We start from the raw sequence: 17,634 nt of genomic DNA, 5'->3' as shown, positions 1-17,634 counted from the left end.
ACCACCTTAAGGTGGAGGCTAACTGGAACCACCGCTTTGGAATCAGGAACCGAATTCTGGAACCAGAGTAAGGTAGTTCCGGCAGAGGATGATACGTATGAATGTAAATGAAGTGTACAGTCTCAGGTTGACTATTCCTGAAATGTGTGGTTAATTGAAACCCAACCACCAAAAAACACCGGTATCCGCGATCTAGTATTTAAATCCGTATGAAAGTAACTGCCTTTATTAGGATTTTAACTTTAAACTCTTGACTTGAACCCTCGAACTTTTGATTTTGAAATCACCTGATTTGCGATGTCGAGTTAACCACTAGACGAGCGCGGTGGGCATACATTAGGAGATCTATATCTGATAAATATTACCCTTAATATAGCATCTATTTATTTTTTGTCCTACAGATAAAAATAACAAACCTAACAATTAAAATAAAAAACATTATACTGTTAAATCGTGGTGAAATAGCTGGATCAATTCAATCGTATTTAATGAAAGAAAGTTATACCTCTTTACCATTTAATATCTCCATATTTTATCATACTTTTTTAATCTAAACAGTTAGTTTTTTTTTTTTCAAATATGTATTTGCAGGCCAACGTAAGAATGAAAAGCTGTATTGTACTTAGGTATCCTTCAGCCTTCTGATACTTTACAGAGTATAAATTTACTGCTTCGTATAAAATATTTTATGCAATATTACTTTATTATTATAAATTGAGCAACATTTGGCATGATTTATAATTTGGATAACATTTTGGCACAGACATCGATCTGCAGACCGGCGTAGAAACACGGCTGAAAACACAGGCCGCTCCGTTCTTTGACGAGGGTATTGGAAAGTTGGTACCACGCTACGACAAATGTCTAAATCGGAGTGGCGACTATGTAGAGAAATAGCGTAACTGTGCAAGTACTTGTTACAAATAAAAACTTTTTTATTTTCACTGTGGTATTAACTTCGTGACCGATCGGACCTTGAAAAAAAATAACCCTCGTATTAACTCCTTAAAAATATCAGTATTACCTTATTTCACTTTAGGGAACTGAAGTCCGGACAAAATACTTTACTACCCGTAACTTGATAACAAAGCGTTTTCGAACGTATATTTGTATGAACGTTTTTCCGTATTTTAAGTTCTAGAATTAATTCACAAATTATTTCCCTTTCCTCCTGAATATTTCTGAATATACTGAATGATCCACGAAGAATATAAAAAATTTCCAGATATGTTCTACTGGTGAAAATAAAGAAAGAAATTTCATGTAAACATAGATTCGGAATAGCTTCGCTAGCGAGTGACGGTTGGCGAAAGATTTTCCTCTGTTAGCGCTTTCGGTAAAATTAAGCCAGATTTTAATTCTTGGGATCCGTATTAATAGGTAAATTTTGTGGTTTTATTTGAAATCTGACCTAAATAATTAAAAAAGAAAGTCCCAGAACTTTATTTTTAGTAATTTTTGAGAAACTTTTTTTAGCATTTCGTAACTTTTTTTTAATGACTATTTTTTTATCAGTTTCATTGTAACTACTGATGATTTTTATTAATAATTGAAATGAGCATTTAATTCCTTTTTTTTCAGATAATATAAATAATTAGTATGTTTAGTTTAGTTGTTATGTAGATAAAGGCATAACACAAATTATTTATAAGAAAACTAATTTGTAATTTAATGTCATAAATCATTTATTTCATTTATTTTTCAATTTTAAACTCTTGGAACTTTCATCCAGTTACTTAACTACTTAATAGCTTAATTACTTTTAATTTTCTGTTTTTCTAATTTACGTTAAAAATTACTCTTTTCCCGCTTTATCATTTATTTAAGTTGCAACATCTTTAGTAATAAATAATTTCATAATGTTTAATTCTTATATTAATTTTAATGGTAAAGAAATTTTAATGAACTTTTTCTTCACTTTTTATTTGTCCTACATCCGTAAAAGGACTCAAGCTACTATTGGTGAATGAAGATGAAGGTAATTTGCCAAATATTTTATTGCTGTAAACAATATTTTTATTTTATTTTTAGCTCAACATACTATAAAAATAAAATAAAGTCTAGTATTCAAAGAATTATAATGTTTCTTTTTTTTTTTACTGCTGCATTTTATTCAACGAAATCTTTTTATGTAAGTATAATAACAATTTATATTACAGTAATAAAACATTAAAATTATACAGCTTCGTGTATATAATTTTTAAGTATTATTTTATGACACAATTAAATTTATTACGTCGTCTGGAATTTTGTAACTGTATTATAATAATGTAAACTAATAAGAAAGACCGTATTCTGTTATATTTTTCTAAATCCGCACATTTTAAATATAGTAAACAATAATTGCTCTTCATCATCGTACATCTGCTCTGAGATAGATCCCTTTTATCATGTCCGTCTCCTGACATGATACTTACTCCTAGCTAAACTTTTAGGCGATCCTTATAATTCCTAACTCCTTTTAGATCAGCTATAATTTTAATTATTTTTCGGTATTTTCATTTTTGCACCTTCTACGGGTCCTTTTAACATTAATTTATCAACCCTCCTTTTCTTAATTATTTCCCATCCATTTAGCTTTTTTCTTTTGAATATTTCCTTAACCCTTCTCATTACTTCTTTATTCTTTCATTCATTTGCCCAATTCGTTTTGTCTAATTTCCTGTATATCAACATTTCAAATGTTTTAAGGCTTTACTTTTTTATTTTTCTTACTGTCCATATAAAAATATACTTCAAAGACAGCACTTCACAAGGCGTTTCATTCACTGTAACTTTATTTTATTATACAGAGTGATTCAAAGAAACGGGAAATTTTGAAAGTGTCGTTGGTAGCCGTGGGCGATTGGTATCACTTGATAAGTGGCGCCAGCCTCTCTAACCTAACCTGCCATTTAGTTGTCATGGATCCTTGGAGTGGTGCACAACTTACATTTGCTATTTCAGCTTTTGACAAAAACAATGACAGTGTGGAGGGAGCGCGTAGAGAATTTCGCCGTCATTTCAATTTGGGACGGCACGACCGTGTTCCATCAGCACAAGCAGTTAAAACATGGATATCTAATTTTGAGGAAACTGGTTCGGCAATGAAAAAGAAACCTCCAGGCTGTGAGCGAGCGTCCGTACACCACAGAATATTCAAGCTTTACAAGATGCTGTCACACGAATTCCACATCGGTCAATCCGTCGTCTCTCAGCATCTTTACAATTGCATAGTTCAAGTGTTCGAAGAGTGTTAGTGAAGGACTTGCAATACCATCCATACAAGTTGCAGATCGTCCAGGAACTGAAACCGAACGATGCAGTTGTGCGAGCACAATTCTGTAATGTAATGCTTCAGAAGATAAATGATAACGAAGAGTTTGTTCACGAACTGTGGATGACAGACGAAGCGCATTTCCGCCTCAGTGGATTCGTTAACAAGCAAAATTTCAGATACTGGGCACAAGAAAATCCTACGCAACTACACCAGCGTCCGTTGCACAGCCAGAAAGTCACCTTGTGGTGTGCTATGTGATCTTACGGTGTTATAGGCCCTTATTTTTTTGAGGATGACAACGGTCTTGCGATTACAGTGACGTCGGCTCGTTACGTAGCCGTGCTTGTTGTTCCACAACAAAAGAGATTTCCACCAATTCTTAACACAGCCTGGTTTCAACAAGACGGAGCAACGTCACATACTGCACGAATATCGATGGCAGCTGTACGCCGATTGTTTGGACAACGTGTCATTTCACGAAATGGTGATATTAGATGGCCTCCTAGATCGCCTGATCTCTCAGCTTGCGATTACTTTTTGTGGGATCACCTTAAAAGCAAAGTGTTTGTTCCACAGTAGACCTGCTACAACGGAAGAACTGAAGGCAAAGATCCGAGATGCAATTGCGGAAATTCCAGTTGAGATGTTACGTCAAACCATGAACAATTTAACGAATAGACTTCGTGAGTGTTTAGGTAGAAGAGGAGGTCACCTGGAAGATGTTATCTTTAAAAAATAAACTAAAATGTATGTATCCTAAAATGGCAACATTTGTACAATTACATGAAATAAAATTACTATTTTTCTTTACCATATGACGCGTTAGTAGGATTGGAAAGGTTTAATCCTTTATATAAGGTTTAGAAGTAATAAATCCTCCTTAATAAAAACCCCTAATTAGAAACCAAAAAACCCGGCTACAAATTATACACATCTACCTAGAATAATTATGAAAAACCAACAAAAATTTTCATTTATATTCTTACAGGCATTTTTTTAGGATACGGTTAATTTATGAAAAATTGTAAGAAGGAAAAAAGAAAAACTTGTTCGTATCTCATAATTATTATTGGTAGATGTGCACGTTTGGTAGTCGGTTTTTTGTTTTTCAATAATTATTTTATTTAGCGCTTTTTTATTGTGTACATAACTTTACCATTCAATATACTAGTCATCTAGATACGATATTGGTATAAGTCTTTCCCCTTAGAAAGTTGTATTATTTAAGCAGAAATTATAATTTCAATGAATGATAAGGTATATGCGTGTAACGGATGTATGAGCTAGCCAGCCACTATGCATTTCTGCTTTCTTTTTTTGAGCAGATTTTTCGCTTTTATCTCAAGAACGATGAATTTTTCGAAAACATTACAACAGACAAAAAACATTTATTTTTTATTGTTTTATGGAATACATCATTAAAATTTGAAAGTAGTTACTATCCAAAATTTGATTGTAATTTGTTGGATTTGTGAAGCTACAGAACGGAACAACTGGCATGACAGTTAAATACAATCCACTCCTGTAGAAGAGTCGGCCAAAAGAAAAAAAAAAACAAAAATTATTAAATCTTTAATATATCATCCTGACAACTTGAGTATTTTCTGATTTTATATTTTCCTAAATTAAACGTTAAAGAGATGAAAGAGTTTTCAAACTTTATTTAAGGAATAGATGGTAAATTTTAATGAATTAAAAGTGTTTTTTTTACTGGAATGAATTCATATTAATTTCATTTAAAGTGTTTATTTTAATAAATCTTTAAATCATTTAAAGCAAAATAATCGATACTTTCCTATTAAATAATCGATATTCCATTTTTGTCATACTGCTGCATATTGTATATTACAGAATTAATATTTTAATTTTATAATACACCTGCTAAATTTATTACATAAGTCAATCGAATTTTTATAAATAATTCTACGTCTAAATTATATTAATTTAAGATTAACATTCCACACTGTGTCCATTTTATCAAGTTGAATATATAATTTCATAACGATTTTATATATATATATGTATTTTATTTTTTTTTTTTACAGTCAAGCAATTTAGTAATTAGCTAACAAAATAAGTTTTCTTCACAATAAGATATAAGTATATAAGATATAAGATATAATATATATAGATATATATATATAGATATAAGATATAAGATATAAGATAAGTAATAAAAAATAATAGTTCGAAAAATACCAATTTAATCATAATTTAAATTATAATTCGAAATTTTTAATGTGTGTGTGTGTGCGCGCGCACACACACGCACAAATACTTTGAATGGCAGATGTAATATTTTGATTACAAATAGTAATTTTAGTTATTAAATAACCAATTTCGATTGACCAATTACGAATGAAATACGTAATTTATATTTAAGTTCAAAGATAATAATGTTAATAAAAACAATAATTTTAATAATAACAACAATAATTTTTTTCTGAATAAACTGTAAATTACATTTTAGATTTTTCGTATTTTTATTTAATTGGACGTCTGAAAAGTATAGTATTGCATTTTGTTTTGCTAACACTATTACTTAAATTGTTTTTTTTTAAATACACTTTTATTTAACTTTATAGGTTAATTCATTTTTTTTTTTTTTATATAACCACCACTTAATTTTGAATATTATTCTGACATTTTTTCTTTTTAATTTTTTTTTAATGAAATATATTACAAAGCAAATCATATTGCTTTAAAATAATTTCCGGTTATTTCTTATAAATATAAAATGATTGATATGTATGATTAAAAAAAGTTGTTCTTGTCAGGAAAAAATAAAGTAATTTTATTATATAAAGCTATATATATATATATATATAAATGCGAAAGTTTGTGGCGGGTTCTGTCTGTATGTTTGCAACAGCATCACGCAATAATCAACCAACCGATTGCTTTCAAATTTTCAAGATACATTTGTGTTATCTTAGAGAATGTTTTAAGCCATAAATCGACAGTCTAGCCCCCTTGGGGATGAAGTTATGGATTTTTCCTGTTGGACGACGACCATTTTACCACAACAATATTTTTGATTTAGTTTTTCGACGAAAAAATAATACACTATGCGTTTTATAACATATCCGATTTTCAGCTCTCTACCTTTATTCCTACCTAGATATTGGGCGTTCTAGAGAAATAAAAAGTGAAACCAAAAGGAAAAAGTTCGTCTATAACAGAAGCTTCTATGTCAAGAACGAGGGAAACGATGGAAGAAAGACAGATTTTAAGACGTTATTTTGTTATTTATCGGTATTATTTTCCCAACCATGAAGATAACGAACACATCGGTGGTCCAGGGGACGGAGCATCTTTGCTAGAGTATCGTACTGTTAGATAACACTTAAATGCGACTTCTTTAAACAAATAGTTTGGACGTGGCGGACCGATCAATTGAACCCACCGGATTGGTCTAGTGGCGAACGCGTTTTCCCAAATCAGCTGATTTGGAAGTCGAGAGTTCCAGCGTTCAAGTTCTAGTAAAGGTAGTTGTTACTTTTATACGGATTTGAATACTATATCGTGGATACCAGTGTTCTTTGGTTGGATTTCAATTAACCACACATTTCAGGAATGGTCGAACTGAGACTGTACAAGACTACACTTCATTTACACTCATACATATTATCCTCATTCATCCTCTCAAGTAATACTTGAACGGTAATTCCCAGAGGCTAAACAGGAAAAAGAAAGGACCTATCAACTGGCCTCGGAGGTCGCCTGACTTACCATCTCTGGACTGCTACCTGGTGTGGTAACAGTCAGAGATAGTAGATCAATATATCATTATATATGAATTAGTTTATCAATTATCATTAGTATATGAATTTTCAGTGCGGTAGAACTAACGTGAAATAACACTGTTAAAATGTGAAACCCCACCAAAAAGGTTGTTCGTCGGGCGGAGTATTATATCCACTATAACGGAGGACATTTTTTACAGTTTAATTAATTATTTGTAAGTTGGTTTTATTGTTTGTGTTAGTATTTATTATTTAGCTAAATTAATTTATTTGTTTTGTAATATTGAAAATTTTGTTTCATTTATTGCCTGATTAAATCTACCACATAGTTATATTTTTGTTTTTAATAAACTTCCAAATTCTTATATTTGTATTTAATTTCTGTGGCCTTACTAAGAATTAAATTGATTGTTGATTTTATTCTAATTCAAATTCTCTACAAGTTTGCTTAAACTTTTATTTGTATTTTATTATCCATTTAAGAAAGTTATTTTACGCCAAGCATAAAATAGTATGACCCCAAATTTTTCGAAAATTAATAGAAACAATATAGTTTTGAGACCTATATTTATTTTTTTTTCAGATCGGATTTCAAGTCACTAAATTTATCCCTTAATTACAGTTAAAATTTGAATGATTTATCGTTTCTTAGTTAGCAAATAGTAATAAATCAATTTGAAATATTTTTACCTACGCGGTTGATACACAAGTTACAAAATCCTTAATCTATGTGTTAGCATTAATTTTGCCTGATATTTCAGAAACGGTTTATCACAAAATTCTGTTTGTTAGATTGTGTATTTTTTGAATTGATCCTATAAACCTTTTTAATGGAGAAGGGATTGGGAGAATTGAAGGCCGATATATGTTTTAACTTACATAAAAAAAAAGCTCTCATAGATATTACTGACCTTTCCTTGCATTTACTTTGAGCTTAAATTTACCTCACCTCAGTAACAAAGTAGAAAATTATCAGCTTACTTATTCATTAATTCAGTGATAGTAACAAATATCGGTTTTACTTATTATACTTATTTTACTTATTATTACTTATAATACTTATTATACTTATAGTATATAAACTATATACTTATTTATAATACTTATTTTACTTATTATTATTACTTATACTCGTATGTATCTCGCGTAATTCAAAAACGGTTAGCCGTAGGATGTTTAAATTTGGATTTAGGACTGTTAACATCTAACTAGATGCACGTCCCCTTTTGATTGCAATCGACTGAACCAAAAGTGTCCAAAAATGCCCAAAATCCATTGAAAGAGTAAAACAAAAGTTATAAAAACCAAACTTTTACTGATGGGAGAGTTTAGAAAACTTTCTTCAAAAATTTTTAATGGAATTATTTTTTGATAAACTAATTTTTTTAAGAATAATTTTCATGTTTACTTTTTTATTTTAATAGAATCAACATACAAGCTGCCGCATAAAATTTCATTACTACTGGATAAATGTTATCTGAGCGTTTTAATATAATATACAATACTTAAATGAGTTTTCAATCGTTTAACGTAAAAAAATTTAATTTAACAAGCACCTATCTCGCAAACGATCTGTTTTTCGATATGAAACTACCACTCTCTAACCCCCCTCCCAAAAGGTCCCCGTGGCGGAAGGGCAAATGAAAACTTTTATATGAAAAGGGTAGAATTTTGACACATTATTTTAAAGGTCATTGAAAAAATAATTTAGATGTAGAAATGTCCGGCTATAAAAAAATTACCAAACTTTTGCCCATTTAATGTTTTTCATAGTTAGTTTTAAAAATTGGCGTATAGAGCATCTTAGTTAACTCCAACTAAATTATATGACACGAGTAGTCGGTTTTCATACCGATAAATAGATTGTTTTGAGGTAGGAGTATATGTTAAATTCTATTTTTCTTGCGTTTCCCTGTTGAACAGTTATTTAAAAGGTATTGGAGACCAATTTTGAAACTAGCTGTGAAAAACGTTAAATGATCGCTATTTTTATTGTTTGCCTTAAATTTTTTATGTCAAAATTTTTATTTTTCGATTCCCTTTAAAATGATATTTCACAATCTTCCATTTCCATTTATTTTTTTTTTAGTTTTCCCTGCATACTTCCTCGGGGCTTAAATGGAGTGAAAATTATATCGTTTCGAGGTAAGAAAATTTGATAAATTATTATTTTTTTTATTGTTTAATACTTCAAAGATTATTTATATTTAAATACTTTAGAATCGGAGTCTAACCACATATAGAGTGACCAGTAAGGGTATCAGCAGTACGATTCGTGTATAAATAAAAAACTTAAAATTTCTTTGATCATTTATTTATGAAAAAGTAATGTACAGAAAATGTAAATTTATGAGCCGAAAACTATATTGTCTAAATGATGTCCGTTGTATCATATGCACTCTTCAAATCAAGAAGGAAGGTTATTGAGAACGCGTCCACACATTTCCCTCGAGATCAATCTAATTTGCGCCTCGATATTTGCCTTTAATTGATTTGTATCAGTTGGATTATTCTCGTAGACCTTTCTTTTAAGGTAACCCTACAGGAAATAATCAAGAGGCGATATGTCGGGGCTCCTAGGAGGCCATTTAATTAATATTGCCTCTTCTTGAAATCAATTTATTTGGAAATAATTGAACAGCTTTGACTGCCTGATTTGATGTGTGACTTGTGACACCATCTTGCTGAAACCAAGTTCCTAAATTAAAGCTTTGAAGGTCTTATAGAGATGGCACAAGAAAATCTCGCAACATTGCACAATATCGCTGGGTATTAACGGGAAATGGTCATTCATTATGATTCTCAAAACGAACGGTCCGATGATGTCATTAGAAAATATAGCAGCCCATACGACCATCTTGGGGCTGTTCAGTGGAAGTACCACTGTAGAACCAATAGCTTCAAACATTCGGGTCCATTTTCTAATAACATCAGGGTTAGCTAATCTCGCACAACTGGTATTCTGCGCGATACTGATGGCGTATTGTCACGATAGAATTATTGTTTTGGTAAAATGCCAGTACGCAAAAAGCGCATTGCTCTCCGGTAAACGGCTCCATTGCAACTAAAATTCCTTGTACCGCTTTACAATTCGACCCCCACCACGACTGCCGCTGTTCCCGCATTTTGCAGTAAATAGTCAAACAAAGTGCCGATACCCTTTTTTGTTACCTGTTGTATATGTACTGAAATGTAGTAGAAATAACAAAGATGGACCACTTGAATGTGAAAATAGGAGGAAAAAAGATTATGGAGGTAGAGGAATTTTGTTATTTGGGAAGTAGAATTACAGATGATACTTTACAAACTTTCGTTTGTTTCCTATAGGGAGTACTGAATTATAAATATCGCTATTCTAAAGATAAAAGAACTATGACTAATATTCTTCTATCTTAGGTTTACTTGTGCATTGTGTTGTAGTCATAAGAAATAGTAGGACGTATAAGAGTAAAACAATTAACTGTCCCTTTTTACTGCGAAAAAATGTGCTATCTGCATACCTTGTCTTAACTAAGCAAGAGAAATCGCACCTAGACTGCAATAAAGAGTTTGAAGAATAAAAACATGAAAAAACATTGTTTTATACAAATGGATTTCTATACGAGTTTTTTTATACGACTATAAAAATTCTTTTATACTTAAAATTTTCATACTTGTTGGGTTACATATTTTTTATTTAAAAAATATTTAATTATAGTAATTAATAATAATATTTATGAAATTAAACGCTATTTAATACTATCATAAACGTTGTACGCTTCGTGCTTTTTCATTTATAATAATGCAAAACATTTACTTTAATGAAGCTATTCCTCTTGAGTTTCATTTACTTTTTATTTTGTTCAACGATTCTACTACTAGATGTCCATTATTCTCTCTCACTCACACACATACATAGGTATATACACACTCACACACACACTCTCTCTCTCTCTCTCTCAATCTCTCTTTCTTTCTCACTCGCTCTCTCTCTCTCTCTCTCAACATATATATATATAAATACATGAATTCCTTCACGTTGTTTATTTTACCTCCATTTCTCTTTATTTCTTTTTAAATTACATTCGATGTTACGTAAATGCCAAAAAAGTTATGTGAAAAAATACACTAAAGATTATAAATGTTTCTCCTTAGATAAAAATGCTAATATTGTATATAGTATAGAAAAAAAAATCATAAAATAATCTCATATAACCGAATCAATATTAATTGGAAGCCTGATTAATCGAACTAACTAACATATTACCTGAAAATCTAATCAACCGAGAAGCTATGTTTAAGATTTTTTTTACTTTTTTTTTCAAAATCATATAGTCTCATAATTTCAGATGTAGTTTGATGGTTGATCCTATAATTTTAGATCAATTTTCATTAAATAGTATTATTAATTTAAGCCCAAATATCCAAGTAAACAGATAGAAATAAAAATCACAATAACGATTAACTTTCACTGGAATTGAACCAACCAGAATTTTTTTTTTTCTTTTTAACCTCCGGATTACAGTTAGGCATTCTTCAGAGGATGAAGATGAATGATTTGTAGCGTGTGTAAAAATGCCATGCCTGACCGGGATTCGAACCCGGGACCTCCGGATGAAAGGCCAAGACGCTACCACTCGCGCCACGGAGGCCGGCTGAAACAACTACAGTTTGCAGTATCATAAAATAACTGAATGATAATTCTGTTATTGTGCAATTACACTGTTTGCTGCGGTGGATTGGTTATTTTATTATATTTCAAATTTTTGTGTAAGATATTGTAACATCGAGGTTGTGTATACGTTATTTATGAAAATGTTCATTATTTTAACCGATTTCAAAAAAGGAGGTTATTAATTCGACAATGTTTTTCTTTTAATATATGTTACGCAATATCTCCGACGTCAGTAAACCGATTTTAATAGTTTGTTTTTAATCGAAAGCGTATACATTCGGGATGGTCCCATAAATTTTAACCAAATCCGATGATAATCTGAGAGAAAAAAAATCCCTTTCTGCACACCGTAAGACGGAGATAGATCTCACTGGTGCTAAGTAGGGGATAAAAAATGTTTCCACCATAAAGTTAGGAAAAACTTCAAATTTACTCAATACGACAATAATTGCATGTGAAAAAAAGTTTCACATATTTAGCATACGACAAGTATGTATCTTCTTACAATTCCAGTAATATTTTGGTCATCCCTTGCCGTAAAGGCTGATCATATCAAAAATTGTTTCAGACAAAAGTTTTAGATAATATTTGGAGGACTAACGACCACTTTAAACCGATTCGATACTGTGCCTATTAAGGGAGTTATGATTCTTTTTTGTCTTCGAAACCCCATTTTTTCAATCCCCTGGGCCAATGGTTGGTGATATAAAAAAATTTACTTAGTTAAGTTTTAGGCCCTTATCCAAAGAAAAAGAAATTAAACGAATTCGATACTTAATAAGAAATTTATAGCGACATTTTGTTTTTTTTTCAAAAAAAGCTTGTTTTTTTTATATCGTGACTCACTTGATAACTAAATCAAATTTTCTGATTAAAATTGCTAAAATTACCAGTTTTAATCAGAAACCACGGTAATAAATCACGACAATGAAAAACAAGATGGCCGCCATATTGGTTTAAAACTATGTTTTGCAGTAACTCTATTGTTTGTCGTCGGATTTTTACGACTAAGGTATCGTTTTGTTCACAAAAAAAGTTTCATAATTTTTATAACACAGTTTGATAAATCTAATAATTACTAAGATATCTAAGATTGAAAAATTGACCGCCATTGAAACGACCGCCATTTTTAAATTTATCAGTGAAGAGTATCGTTAATATTTTTCCTATTAAAAAATTTTAGTTTAAAATAAAGTACAAAATTTTACTGCGTTATCTGCAACCGTTCTTTGAAAAATAATTTATTTCTTAAGAAAAAACAAAGTTGTGGACAGACAGAAAAATATGCGTTTTCGGACCTATGTTAACTGGACATTTTTTCTTCAATCTGTTATGTAGACTCACTTCCTGGAGTTTGGTCTCACCTTTTAATGACATCCTGCATATATAGGTATTAGATACCACTAAAATATGTGAAATAAAATAATTTAAAAAACAAAAACCGACTTCAAAAATTAATAGTACTAAAATGTTACAAATAATTATATTTTTATTTATTATATGAAAGTATTTACAAAAAATAACTAACTATTCTTAAAGTCGATGCTGGCCAACACAGATTAAACACAAAATTAATAATAAAGTTAATACCTCAACCGACCGCTAGGCGGCTAATAGGGATTCCCACATATAAAATGGGATCTCAAGAGAATGTAAGAGAAAGCATTTCACGATTATACCTAATCTGGAGTTCACTTAGGCATATACTTGGTGATAATAAATATACGTAAGCATCTATAAAGTATTCTTTTATCATATTTTTGTATGTCACATTTTATTGTTGTATTATATTTTTGTAGATCTCATTCTATAGTAGTAAAACTTTTATTACCAATTTCGCATTGTTTGAAGTAGGATTTGTTACTATATAGATCGTAAGTTTTTTTTTTAACTTGTGTTGGTCGGCACCGACTTCAGGAATAGTTGTTGCAAATACTTTTACTTAATAAATAAAAATACAATTATTTGTAACATTTTAATGCTATTATTTTTGAAGTCGGTTTTTATTTTTATTCTTTAAATTATTTTATTTATTTTTAAATCTGGCAACGATGTCGCTGAATTTCACCGGCCATTTGATTAAAGCAAAAAATTAAACCCTTCCTGAATCTTCTAAGATAAAAATTTCTTTATTATCTTAAAAGACGAATTATTTTCTTATATTTTTTATCTAAGTATTTTCTTGGCAAAGCAAAATAAAAATAAATAAATATTTGTAGTATTTGTTATATTAGTAAAAATTAAATCCTGTTTAAATTATGCTATTTTTATCATCATAAAATATGTTTAAACACATTTCAGATGCAATTTTAAGTTATTTGAATAAAAAATTAATTTTTGGAAATATTCCAAAATTTTCTCCAACCTCATTGATAAAGTCTGCAAATAAACTATTTTCATCTAAATATATAACACCTTATAAAAAAAATTAATGAAAAAATCTCAAGTTAATAGTTTAAAGGAAGAGAAAGTTAAAACAAGCTGACAAGTAGTTGCATAACTTTCCTGGCTTTGCCCTTGAAAGATTTGTATTTCAAATACGCCATATGGTTTTTAAATATTAACAAATTAATTATGTAATATTTAGGGTACGATAACGAAAAATTCGAAATGTTAAGGCAAAAAGATTTGGGTCCGATTTCATACATTAGAGCAAATGATGATTTTAACTTAAAAATTTTGCAGTATTAAAGTATATTTGAGAAAAAAAAATCAAAATTTTAGTAAAGAATTTTGCGTTCTAGTTGATGAACCCCTTGACGAATTTTATCATAAAAATTATATTGTATTTAGAATATAATTTCTAAAAAGAAATATATAAACTTTTGGGTCCCATTTGAAGACCTTTTTCTCGACAAAACTTACTGTACAACATTAAAATCATTCACTGAAATCGATTCGTTTGATGAAAAATTTTAATGTATGTTAAGAAACAAAGTATACAGGTTGAACAAGAACTTTTTCTTTTTTGAAGTCGGATAAAAACTGAATAGTAAATTTTTATTGAATTAATAAAATAAATATTATTCATCATGTAATAAGTTCTGAAAGATTCTCAAAGATTACAGGTAAACAGGACGCACCAACTAATACTTTCTTTTCCTTCCTAGATCCTCAATTTCGTTTGAAAAGTTACGTAGCGTGGGATAATCCTTTACGAGAAATAGCAATGAACGTGATCCAATACTAGCTGCAGCAAGACAAATTTTACGAAGTGATATAATTCCACCAGCGCTGTGACGTCATGCGATTATAATACCTACTCTAGTCACTCAATAAATGTGAAAATTACTTTTCAATTTATTACTTATCAAATTTTCGACGCCAATAATAATTATAAATTATCTGTAAATATGGTATTTTATGCTATTAATATAAAAATTACTTACCGACACGAACTGGTGGAACTATCGAATATAATAGTGAAAGAAATGAAGGTAATTCTTCTGGAATTAATATACCGCATTCTGCTGGAGGATCTGAAAATTAAATAATTACGTTATTTTGAATTATTATACTTTTTTCTCATTGTTAAAAAAAGTACATTTATGCATTAATTTTCAAATACTGTAAACCCTGATTAACTCTATTTTATACACACACACACACACACACACACACACACACACACACACTCACACACACACACACACACACACCCACACACACTCACACACACACACACACACACACACACACACACACATATATATATATATATGTAGTGATTTCTGTGGGTTTGTTACTCTTTCACACAAAATTACTCAACCAATGAGCTGAAAATTTGCAAGAACATAGATTTAATACTTAGAAAGAACATAGGACTATTACCGTTACGAAATGTTTCAAGATGGTGTCCGTTTTAATGGCTTGCGAAAACAACGGATTCTGTTCCTTGCCGATATTCAATTTTATTATGGACAAACCGTTCGTCAAATCGAATTCAAAACCACTAGCAACCTGAAACTAAATTTTCTACAGAAAATTTTTTTTCAATATCTCTTTCAGTTACGAGAAAGTAGCTTTAAACTTTCGACAGTGTATGGCATACATTCCTTTAGACTTGATCTTCACTTTTAAGAGTCACCAGTTACCACTTAAAGTCGCTTTTTCGATTACAATAAATAATTCACAAGGTCAGATGCTTCAAGTGGGTGGTCTCTTCTTGAACATCCCAACCCCGTAGGAGAAGACACCCGCTTAGTGACGTTCCAGTCGCCACACCACCTCCCCCCCATTCCTACCCCTGTTGGGCTTTAAGGGGAGTCGTCTATCGCTCCTCTGACATTTTACATCTCATAGTAATAAGCCTGGCCTCGTTGGGATGTCACCGATGTAAATGCCTCGGTAGACATTTGCATCGGTGATTTGTTAACTCAGCTTTTGCCTTCGCTGTAGGCCTTGTCCGGACATCTTGAATGTCCTACATCGTATCCCTCTGAACTAGCTAACCGAGTTCGCGGAAGCACGAACCCCGCGCCTAGTTCTACTTATGAGCCAATTTCGTGAATGTCTCGTAAATCGAGGCAAATTAAACACAACATACCACCAAAGATGTTGTTCGCAACAACGAGATTTAGTCCTAGTTTCCCTTACTGAACACAACTTCAGTTCAAACTCCAGAGGTTAAATTATGGACTCCGGTCTGGTCCACAAGGGAGAGGCGGCCAGACATCCTACTCCCACTCGGCTCCATCGCAGAGTTCCGGGTAACAATCACCTCAATAAACCATCGTCGAGAAACCGCTACACGTCACGGCTGTATGGTATCCCATGCCCTCGGCAGTGCAGTCGCCATCCCGCCGACAGTGTCGCTTGCTCATTCTAATCTGCTCTTGTCAAAACGCCGCTACACCTCACGGCTACTTGGTATCCCATGCCCATCGACTGTGCAGTCGCCGTTCCGTCGACAGCTTATATAATTTTAGTCACCTTAAATCTAACTAACGAGCTTTGGCTCGCTGTCAAAGCGCCTACCTTTGGCCAGTCAAACTGTCCAGGCGAACCCTAGTCACCCGGGTTCCTACTCTACTAGATCCACTCGGCCGTCTTGCGCAGGGCGAGGAATCGAAGGAAGCCAGCAATAATTGCCCAATCTCTGCGAGTCCTCCAGTTGACTCGCAGATCAAAGGAGTTTATTCTGTCAATTTCCCTAACAACTCTGGTACGCTCAGCTTCGTACTTGGGACAGACATACAGGACATGGTCCACCGTGTCATCGACCCTACAGTCCGGACACAAGCCGGAGTCAACCAACTTAAACCTAGCCAAACTATCCCTAAAAGCACCATGTCCCGAAAGAAATTGAGTAATATGACGATTGGGGGAATCCCAGCTAATCGCTTGCAACTCCCTAACATTTGAAAAAATACCATGCGTGTATCGACCAGTAGAAGAATCATTCCACCTAGCTTGCCAAGAGTTAAAACTTTGGTCTTCAATTTCTCGCATACGCCCTGACGTTAGAAGGCCTCCCTTCTTGGAAATATACCGCTGACTACGTTCCGTAGCTAAAATGTCAAGGGATTTTATGCCGGCGATCACAGTGACTGCCTCTCGCGAGACAGTTCTGTAGCAACCGACAACAGTTAACAATAGAAGACGCTAAAATCGCAAAAGAATACCCCTATAACATAGGAATTGTAAACGATAAGCCCAGACGGTCGCAGTGTACAACAGTATGGCCTCACAGACACCTTTGTAAAGAATTCGCATGGTATGATAGTTCAACCCCCAATCGGGATGAATGACTCTACGGACACCGAAGAAAGCATCGATGGCCTTCTTCGCTACAAACTGGAGGTGCTCCTTGAAGAGAAGTCTCTCATCAAGAATGAAACCCAGATACTTCTGAACGGTAACATAACTAATCGGAAGGCCGTCCATCACAACCCGCAGATGACGGGTTGCGGCTGGACGACCCTTCAAGAACATTATAGTGGTTTTCTCCGCACTGAAACCCATGCTGAAGACTC

The 17,634-nt window shown here is 32.2% G+C and overlaps 1 protein-coding gene across 1 annotated transcript in view; it reads right to left on the bottom strand.

The window, feature by feature from the left end:
• LOC142330271 (uncharacterized) overlaps nt 1-17,634 on the bottom strand; it is a 132,742-nt gene that overhangs the window by 88,815 nt on the left and 26,293 nt on the right. The window contains exon 2 of the mRNA XM_075375461.1: nt 15,049-15,138. Within this exon, the coding sequence (XP_075231576.1) occupies nt 15,049-15,138 (90 nt within the window). The remainder of the gene's footprint in view (nt 1-15,048; nt 15,139-17,634) is intronic.

This window comes from Lycorma delicatula, chromosome 9 (genome assembly GCF_047948215.1).
Source record: "Lycorma delicatula isolate Av1 chromosome 9, ASM4794821v1, whole genome shotgun sequence".
Taxonomy (NCBI): domain Eukaryota; kingdom Metazoa; phylum Arthropoda; class Insecta; order Hemiptera; family Fulgoridae; genus Lycorma; species Lycorma delicatula.
This window is presented reverse-complemented; position numbering and strand designations above follow the sequence as displayed.